Source organism: Apus apus, chromosome 5 (assembly GCF_020740795.1).
Source record: "Apus apus isolate bApuApu2 chromosome 5, bApuApu2.pri.cur, whole genome shotgun sequence".
Lineage (NCBI taxonomy): Eukaryota > Metazoa > Chordata > Aves > Apodiformes > Apodidae > Apus > Apus apus.
This window is the reverse complement of record NC_067286.1, coordinates 14,340,859-14,351,035: the sequence shown is the minus strand read 5'-3', so window position 1 is coordinate 14,351,035 and position 10,177 is coordinate 14,340,859. Positions and strand designations below refer to the sequence as shown.

Sequence of the window (10,177 nt, the reverse complement as noted above, 5' to 3'; positions counted from 1 at the left end):
GTAGTCTTACTGCCAGCATGAACTTACTCTTCAACCAACAGCCGAAAGTTTTTGGAGTGGCCACCTCGTGCTGCTGGAAGCAATGAGAGCTTTGCCATTAGCTCAAGCAGCAAGAGGAGGGAGCAGACTGCAGCCCAGGGAAGCACGGTGGGGGCCTAATTCCTGCTCAAATTCTGTTCCTCATGTTGGTGGCTGGGACTTCACAGCAAATACCACCATGCTTGAGAGCAAAAGGAACAGGTCTTTTTATTAATTCCTCCCCTAGGATGGCATCTCCCAGCTGGTGCTAAGGGAGGCTGAACTTCACCTTTGCAAGTGCTAAAGCTTTAATTTTAGGCCACTTTTTTTTTTCTTTCCAGCTTCTCAGTTCATGGTTTTCCAACGGATGTACTCTTCCCAAACTGTGTCTTTTCTCACTATTTAGAAAATGTCTTCAAACAAGGAATGTATCTTAATAAACAGGTAGGGATTGCACATATTACAATTAGATCCTAACAACTTATCTGGCACTAAGTACTGAAGGGTAATCATCACTACACACCTGTATTATAATAAAATGCCTACACTTCCTCAAAGCACAGTCTAGTCATTGCAGTCAATTCTGAGGGACAGGTTAGGAAAAAGCTGTGGAAAGAAATGTGCAATAATTTACCCTTAGACACTGCGCCCTCCCCCCTCCCATTTTTCCAGAACAAGGAGCCTATCACTTAGGTAAGAATTGTGTTGTTATACTTTGATGAGCAAAGGTTTTCCAAGTTTTGTTTTTAATAAAATAACTGAATTTTGCATTTCTGAAGATGAAAGCAAACAGTAATGGCATCAGAAAAAGGTGTATATTTTCAACAATTCATATGCATGTCTTCCTTGATGTAGTATTAGATCATTAGTACTAATGACAGCAGCAAACCCAAAAATTAACAATCTGCACTGCTGAAAAAGAAAACAGTAAACTGTGTGTTGAATCACAAGAGTAAGCTGCTTTAACAATGATAGCAAAATTAATTGTAACAAAAGAATACTTCCTGTTGTTTATTACATGTTGTAAGAATGAAATGTACAGTATACAAAATTAATATTAAAAATGTTCACAAGACTGATTTTAACAACATGTTTTTCTTTGGATTAACTGCAGACAAGCAGCTTTTTAAGAAGTTACACTGATACCTATTTCTATTCTAGGATCTCAAATGTATCACTACATGCTATCTACCATTTTAATCTACAAAATTAAAGCTACTGAAGTTTTGTTGAATCTTGGTGGCATTTGTTGGAAAAGAATAGAACAGCAAGATTAACTTAGAGAAGAAAAATATTAGTTCATTACAATACAATGTTAATTGTTCAAGTTCATAAGCAAAATTGCTTTTGAAATTTCAAACCTTACAATTGTACATTTTTAATATCAAACACTTGCCATAAGAAGTTCCATTCTACTACACTGGTGACAAAGATTTTAAACTTTTTCTTTTATATAGACACATAATCCTGGCTTTCTTTTTCCTAATGAATTTTCACATTTTTAAATTCAGTGTTAAACAAAGTTCATTCTCCTAAAGAAACAAGTTAAATATGGTGCAATTCATAAGCTGAAAGTTTTCATTTAAGATATACCTATATAAAGGATAAAATTGTTTTCATTTGTTAAATCTGTGTATTTTCAGTTTATGTCATATTGTTTAGCAGAAAGATAAAGCAACTACTACTGACTCACCTAGATAGCCTGAGAACAGACTATGGGTTCCATACATTACATGTTTGCCATAATACTTTTCACTACAATACAAAATACACTAGAAAAACTGAAATTATTACCAAGGAATGTTACACAGAGCTATTAGTATTGACAATGTTACCCTGGGAAAAAAAAAAATAAAAAGAAAGAGGAATCTTAGAAATCTTTTAATTGAATTTCTCCTACATGCTCTATTTCGTAATAGGAATATGAATTAAACTGAAAATTCTTCTCATATTCTCCAAACCCTGAATTGTGCACCACATGCACAATTGCAATGCATTGAAAATAGTGAACTTTTGCCAGGTGCATCAGCCAATGATTTAAAATAGGAATGGGTGCCTGACAAAGAGTGGGCCAGCCTTCCTGAACAAAATAGGTGTTCTTTCTTTCAGGTGTCTCACAAATCACTTAATTTTTTAAATTGGCACATATCAACTCTTCAAACAATCCCTGTGAAATGAACATGAAAATAAATCACAATACAAATTATGTAAAGCCATTCTTAAGAAATTTTGAAGACACAAAAAAAATTTTAGTTCTTTTGTATTTTAGCATTAAATTGGTAAAATTAAATGGATTGGGTATTGCATTTTTAATAGATAAACTACTTAAATTATCATACATTGGGAACAGCTGGGCTTGCAGTTTTCTTTCATGTTTGCTCGTTTTTAAGACCATTGGCAAGAACAATCTGTAGGTTCTTGGATTGAGTAGCTGACCCAGGTTGAATTACTAGTGCAAAACAATTGCACAGTTCGTCTCTGTAGTCCGAGCTCCCTGCAGCACTTGCAGAACCTTGCATATGTGTTGATGTTGTAGTTGTAAATGCTTGCAGATGGGCACTTTCCATCACATGAAACAATGTTCACCTGGTAACAAACATGAGGAATAATCAGCAAATTGAAGCAGATAGAAAATAGAGGTAGGAGTTCTCAAGAAAGTTCAAAGACATTAGGTACTCAAACCCAATGATAATGCAATTAAAAATCTGGAGCTATTTCCTCTACCCCCTTATGAAATCCCACCATGTCTGAGTGATAAACTCCGAAGTACACTGCCCACAGTTTTATCTTACTGAGATTAATGATGACTTTCCTGTCAACTTCAGTAACAGCAGATTTTGTCTCTTAACAGACACAAGGAAACCATTTAAGTTTTGAATTTTTAAGTATTCATAACAACCTTGGGGTGAACACAGCACCAAAAAACCTTCAGGACCTTTCTTCATGAAGTTGTTATTTAAATATTTACCCTTGACAGATGGAAAATTAAACACATCTGCAGCCATTTTAACTGTAGTATATCACTGGGAAGATTTGGTTGTACTAGAGTATATCTGCATATAAGAACTGCATAACTGAGTCAACTGAGACCTCAGATTTGCACTAAATCAACATGTACCTAAAAGTGGCACCCACCTTTTTCTTATAAGAAGACAATCACAAAGAATTTAGGGAAACATCAAAACAAGTGAAATGCAGAAACCTCTCTCTGTGAAAGAGATGCAGACAACAGCCTTACAGAATTTGTGTTCCCTTTCTTCCTTCTTTCATTTTTTGTATTTTTTCTCCTTCTAATAAAAGAAACTGTCATAGTTATTTACTTACTGGTGTGTTACTCCTGCAGTCATTCTTGCGGATAGTCATCCTAACAGTCACCTTTTTGCAGAATTTTCCATCTTCCTTACCTGCAAAATGGGCATGGATTTAAAAATATTAGTTCAAGGTTCTAAATATTTCAGAGAAAAAAAGCATTCATGGATGTTTTATGGAATTAAGACACAAAAGAGGAAAATAATAGTCACCACACATACAAAACACTGGCAAAGTGACATTACATATACATTGTATCACTTCAAAAATCATTCTGTTTCATGCATTAAAATATCTGTTTCCTTCCATCTCAAAAGAAATTATTAAAGTTTCATTCTTCAACTCAGAAGCCTTTTAAGAGTAAGTCCACTGTCTCTCAAAAAACTTGGTAAAATTTATCAACACCTCCTAAGAGAAGGCTTTTTAATAATGTGTAAAATGCATTTTCTAGGAAATAACTGTAACAAACTTTAATAGCAGCAATTGAATTCCAGTAGTAAAAATGAAGTTTAAAATTAACACTTAACAACAGAATTTGATGAAGAATAAGGGTTCAGGGGGGCTTTACATTTCTTTGTTTTTATTAAATAAGAAAAGAACACCAGTAAACAAATTAATTTTTTTATTTAAATTTCCATAAGCATTATTTCCACAACTTTTGTCAAAGGAGTATGTACAAAGTATATGGATGAAAAAAAAAACATAAATCAATAAATTAGAGTTAAATTTAAGAAGGGAATCCTGAACATCTGAAGAAAAGGAAAGCAGTTCAGTATAAAGTCCAGTTGTTAGGAGATCAGAAAGCACAGTATCTTCTTATAGTGATCCTCTCTACGCTGAAGAAACCACATCACATTGCAGATCTGTAAGACAAATGAACAGTCCATTGCATTAAACAGCTTCCACAGTTTCACAACCAATTTTACACACCATGATGCAGTCCCACATGACTCTTCACTTAGGGAGCTGCATTTTCTTTCAACCAAGAAATCCAAAGATGTTGACAAAAGATGAAAATTGTTAGGTCCAGAAAAGCAAAGGCAATGAAAGACTCAGTTTGACCAATACCCAAGACTGAACTGTGAGGAAGTAGTTTACTTGATGTGTAATGCCCAGTTCTCTGCTCTAATCACTGTCAAATCAGCTTCTTAAAGAGAAACATTTTTGTGGTGTTTTATTTGTTATTGTGGTGGTGGGTTTTTTGTGGGTTTTTTGGTTGTGGTTTTGTTGCTTTTTTCTTTATTATATAAGCAGAGGTTTCCAGAATAGGGAAGGACAAAAATCAATCTTCTTGGAAGCAAATAAAAATCTACAATCACAAATACCTAATCTACTACTCAACTATCATTGAATCACAGAATTGCCAGAGTTGGAAGGGACCTCTAGAGATGATCAAGTCCAACTAACCTGCCAAAGCAGGACCTAGAGCACATTACTCAGGGCTGCATCCAGGGGGGGTCTTGAATATCTTCAGAGATGGGGACTCCACAACCTCCATGGGCAGCCTGTTCCAGTCCTTTGTCACCCTCACAGCAAAGAAGTTTTTCCTTATGTTCAGATGGTACTTCCTGTGTTCCAGCTTGTGCCTATTGCCCCTTTTCCTGTCACCAAACACTACTGAAGAGTCTATTTCCATCCTACTTACATCCACCCTTTGGATATTTATAAACATTGAAAAGGTCTCCTCCCAGTCTTCCTCTTGCCAGGCTAAAGAGTCCCAGCTCTCTCAGGCTTTCTTCATATGAGAGATACTCCAATCCCCCAGTCACCTTTGTTGCTCTCCCTCCACTGGACTCTCTCCAGTAGTTCCCTGTCTCTCTGGAACTGGGGATCCCAGAACTGGACACAGTATTCCAGATGTGGCCTCACCAGGGCAGAACAGAGGAGGAGGGTGACCTTCCTCGACCTACTGGCCACACTCTTCCTAATGCATCCCAGGATACCACTGGCCTTCTCAGCCACAACGGCACATTGCTGGCTCATGGTTAAGTTATTGTCTACCAGGACTCCAAGATCCTTCTCCTCAGGGTTGCTTTCCAGCAGGTCAACCCCTAACATATACTGATGCATGGAATTGCTCCTCCACAGGTGCAAGACCTTATATTTGCCCTTGTTGAACCTCATTATGTTACTCTCTGTCCAACTCTCCAGCCTATACAGGTCAGGCTGGATGGCAGCACAGCCCTCTGGAGTGTCAGCCACTCCTCCCAGTTCTGTACCATAAGAGAACTTGCAAAGGATGCACTCTGTCCCCTTGTCCAGGCTGAACAAGACTGGACCCAGCACTGACCCCTGGGAGACACTGCTGGCCACAGGCCAGCAACTCACCCCTGCTCCATTGGTCATGACCCTATGATCTCTGTCACTCAACCATCTATCTATCCACCTCACTGTCCACTCACCTAACCCACACTTCCTAAGTTTCCTAAAGAGGATGTTATGGGAGACAGTGTCAAAAGCCTTGCTGAAGTCAAGGTAGATAACATCCATTGCCCTCCCCTCATTTATGCTGTAACAACATGGAAGGCTATCAGATTGCTTAAGCATGATTTCCCCTTTGTGAATCCATGTAGACCACTCACAATAACTTTCTTTTTACATTTGCTTAGGGAAAAAGTAAATTGAGAAATTAAGAAAAAAATTGTCTTTGAAAATAAAAAACTCACCATTATTATATGTTTCTCATAATCCTATTCATGTCCTCTCTTCTTTTACATTATAGATGGTGTGTAGGATGGAGAATTCAGTGCAGCTGTGGCTATGACTTCATCCAGGCTATAGTAAAAGTACATCATATCTCAAAGAAATAAATATATAATGTGTTTTCATGCATGTACTTTAATGTTCAGTGGCTTTTAATGAGCTTTACAACATAATATACTTTTCCATTAACAACCTTACAGAACACGTGAGCATCATATACGTGTCATGTTATAATGAGATTCTTTTTCACAGTCTGTATGATCAAAAACTCTTGCTTGGTTTTTGTGTGGACTCATAACACCTCTGTCATTTAAAGTTATGTCAATAGGAAAGAGTAATACAGATTTCAGCATAATACTCCTAGAGTCACGAGTGTAATTGAATGATGGATGTATCACTCGGTGATGTACAGCATTACAGTCAACATCATTTCTCTTACAGAAATATAGAGTTGCTTCCACAAAATAAATGCCAAGACAACTGCATTCATACCATGTTACAATTAAAATAATTAACACGCTCTGTTAAAAAGAAAAGAGATAATCTCAAATTTTCCTGGATAAACAGAGACTCGCTATTTTCAGCATACTGTCTATGCCACTGGAAGCAAAACTATATGAGGCATCATCTGCAAAAATGCTTTTAATATAATAAGCTTTAACAAGCAAAGCCATTACTCTCTATGTTCTACAGCACTGAAAACTTAATGGAATTAGCTTACATTTTTTAACACAGCAATTTTACACATGCAGCAAGCTAAAGACTATGCAAGTGCTTACTACCAACGTACATTGTTGGCTAACAACAATGCACCGCCCACACAGTGCAAAATGAAAATCAAAACCAAACCAAAATGTGAGCCACTCTGAACCATAAGCAGTTACACTACACTGCAGCTTTTGGCATAATTGGGTAGCATGAGGCCTGATGCTCCTATCAGGGAGTACATTGTTGGAAATCAACAATGATGCTGTTTGGGTTGGTCCTACTTATTTCCAGGAAAATGTACCTGTGTTACAGCTAGCATAGGCTGTAGGAGTGACTGGGCTAACAGGGAATGGGAGGAGCATTGACACTGAAGAACCTGGTAAGAATATTACATATTGAAAAAGAGTACATGTTACAGAGGATTCCCTATCAGTATAAAACATTTTGGAGTTATTAGATTTTGGTGTATTTGAGAAAAGAATTCAACCTTCAAACAGCTGGTTATTACAGGATCACAGAATGGCTGAGCCTGGAAGGGACCTCTGGAGGCCATCTGGTCCTACCTCCATGCTCAGGCAGCTCAGGACCATGTCCACATATTACTTGCATTGCTAAGGTCAAAAGTAGGAAGAATGTGATCTATGTTGTTACAACTAAGACAATCTGGTACCCTAAATTAATGTTGTCCTTTGGTGCTACAATAAAGAAATTGTGTAATTTCCTCTGAGCAATGTTTATAACAACTCTCCACATTTAGATGGAACTCCAGGCACTTAATTTTCAAATAGCACTTAAAACTGAAAGCAAAAATCTCAATGGTTTCTAATGGTAAAGAACTTCAAAAGAAAATAAAAACCTGATAACCCTTCTCACAAAACATCTCACACAAATAGAATTGACTAAGAGCTCTTATGTCAGATTTGTCTGAACTACTTATAGAGGTATCATGTTGCATATAGACAGGTGTGAAATCAAAACTATGGATTCACTTCTAAAAGTATCTCAGAAGTCACCGGATTTTTCAAACATTTGATTATAGTTTGCAATACACACCCCAGATTAATAATTTACTTTTGTCTTAATTATTGAAGAATGTTATGAGCTTTCTCTAAGTACAGTAGCAAGATCTGCCTTGCAGAAAAGTAGCTGAATATATTTTTAATGGTTTTAATAAACTGTTCAGAAGCTGGTTTATATAGCTGCTAATCAAAACCAGATAATCAGAAACAAAATCTCAAAGAGCCTAAGGAGAACTGGCTACAGAACTAGGACAAGTGCTTCAAAGACAGGTCCACCTAAGTTAAAAAGCATGAAGAGATATTACTATTCCCTTACAGTGACCAGGAGCAGAAAAAAAAGCAGATAAACCTTCCACAGTTTCAAAAATCTTTGTAGTACAAAATGTAATACATAATGAGTAACACCAAAGGGTTTTTCCCAGTTGGCAACATATATCCCACTGCAGCGACTGTGCATGAGGTACCCAATCTGGTAGTCATGATTGTTCCAAGTCCCATCCCACCCAGCAGGAAATACCTGCACTTGTATCCAGCTCTCTCCCACATTTTATTTCTTACTATTTTTAGCTTTTAGGTCACTATTCCAGACACTTAGCCAAATTAAGTGAGATATTTGCACTTTTTAAAAGATAATATGATACTGCTCGATATAAAAACTCCTTTTCAGTTGCTTGTATAATTGCCAACTTCCAAGTATTTGAGCTTAAATTATTCAGCTTAGGGGTCTGTCCCAGTCTAAGTTTTTCATTGTATCAGCCAAAACATCTCAGCTATGTATCAGTGTGTTAATAAAAAATGTACTTAGTTCTTGATTTATATTAAGATATTAATATAATATTAATAAGAAGATATTCTGCAGAGAAGCATTTTATTTTTCCAGGTAACTTGTAGTAGTGCTCATAGATATCAAAACACATCTTGGCAATCAAGTAAGAGAGGATTTTTTACCTGAAAGTTATTTTAAAAGATACTGCCTGAAAGCTTCTAAACTATGTCTGTTAATGGAACCTAGGATTATATTACAATCAGATCATTATTTACAGCATCAGCTTACAAATTGCACAGATTATCCTTAATTTTTACATCATCAGCTTACAAATTGCATAGATTATCCTTAATTTTTATAAAATATGAAGATATTAATGTAAATTAAGCATGTTTTAAGGTGCCTTCCAAAACACAGAACCTTTTATTATAATAACTGCACTAACTAATATTTTGAGGAGTTTCACATAAAAACTACTACTTGAGGTAGCAATTTTAGTGAGCTGGCCAGACACAACCACTATCAGTGGAGTAAACCCTTCAATGTTAAACTGCTTTCTTCTGATTTAACTCCTCTAGTTTCACTGGTATTCACAGGTCTAACACTGGGAAAAGCACAACCTTTGAGATCATTGAATCAGGCTTCCATGAAGGAAAGAATCAATCTAATTTCTAAGGTAACAACAAATCAGACAGATTTGTGAGGCAGGAATTGTCATTAATCACTTACATGTTTTGCAGCATCCTTCTAAGAATGGAACAACATAGCCTCCAACCTGACCAAGAGAGAAATAAAAAGGAAAAAACTTGGGATTTTTTCATTAATTAATTCCCATATATCTGCATTATCAAAAATATCTTCTGGAGAAAGCCCTGCAACATTATTCATGCAAATGCAGCACTCTGCTGAATGTTTGAAGGTTTAGCTGAATGCCCCTAGACAACAGCAGCTATCAAAATGCCCCATTTAGGGAGGGAATGATGGTGTTAGGTCTGACACCATCTTGTGCTACTTAGATGAAACTCCTGACTTCTTGTAGGGGCCATACTGACTACCAAAAAACACTTGATTAAAATACAAAGCATGAAGAGATCCCATCTAAATGAGGAGCCACCCATGCCCCAGAGTAGAGACTCATGGCTGCCTTCACTGTTGTAGCATGAAGACCTCCCCAGAGTGTGAAGAATAGCTGCAGCTTTTTAAAAGGAGAAGAGTTCAATTTTTGATGTCCACCTCAGCATTTCAAGCCACGATGATCTATGTCTCTGCCTTAGCTTTTTAAGTTTGCTTAGAACAGCAAAAAACCTTTCACCAGCAATGTATCTGAGACACTCTTTGAAAAACAAATAAATCATAGCTGGAATGCAAACAATGTTTTGAACACTGACCTTCACACACTCAGTTTCATTAAAGGGTGGGCAGCCAACCGAAGAGGAAACCAGGACTGGTCCTACTGCTGTATTAGTGCATTCGTATCTGATGCAGTTGGAAATCCAAACAGTACCAGGCTGTTAAAAATTGTAAACCAGAATCTTTACTCAATGACTAATCAAACCCAGCATTTTAAGTGTTTATTATGTAATTTGATTACATAATAAAGTGATCTTGTCTAAATAAAAAATAATACTTATACAGAGAAATATAATTTAGATGC

General features: G+C 36.6%; 1 protein-coding gene across 1 annotated transcript in view; it reads right to left on the bottom strand.

Annotated features, from left to right (window-relative positions):
- Positions 1 to 824: 824 nt before the first annotated feature.
- The window catches only part of OTOG (otogelin), a 102,864-nt gene continuing 93,511 nt past the window's right edge, over positions 825 to 10,177 (bottom strand). The window contains exons 53-56 of the mRNA XM_051622057.1: positions 9,912 to 10,031; positions 9,253 to 9,298; positions 3,343 to 3,422; positions 825 to 2,604 (exon numbers count right to left, since the gene is read on the bottom strand). Of these exons, the coding sequence (XP_051478017.1) occupies positions 2,404 to 2,604; positions 3,343 to 3,422; positions 9,253 to 9,298; positions 9,912 to 10,031 (447 nt within the window). The 3' untranslated portion in view covers positions 825 to 2,403. The remainder of the gene's footprint in view (positions 2,605 to 3,342; positions 3,423 to 9,252; positions 9,299 to 9,911; positions 10,032 to 10,177) is intronic.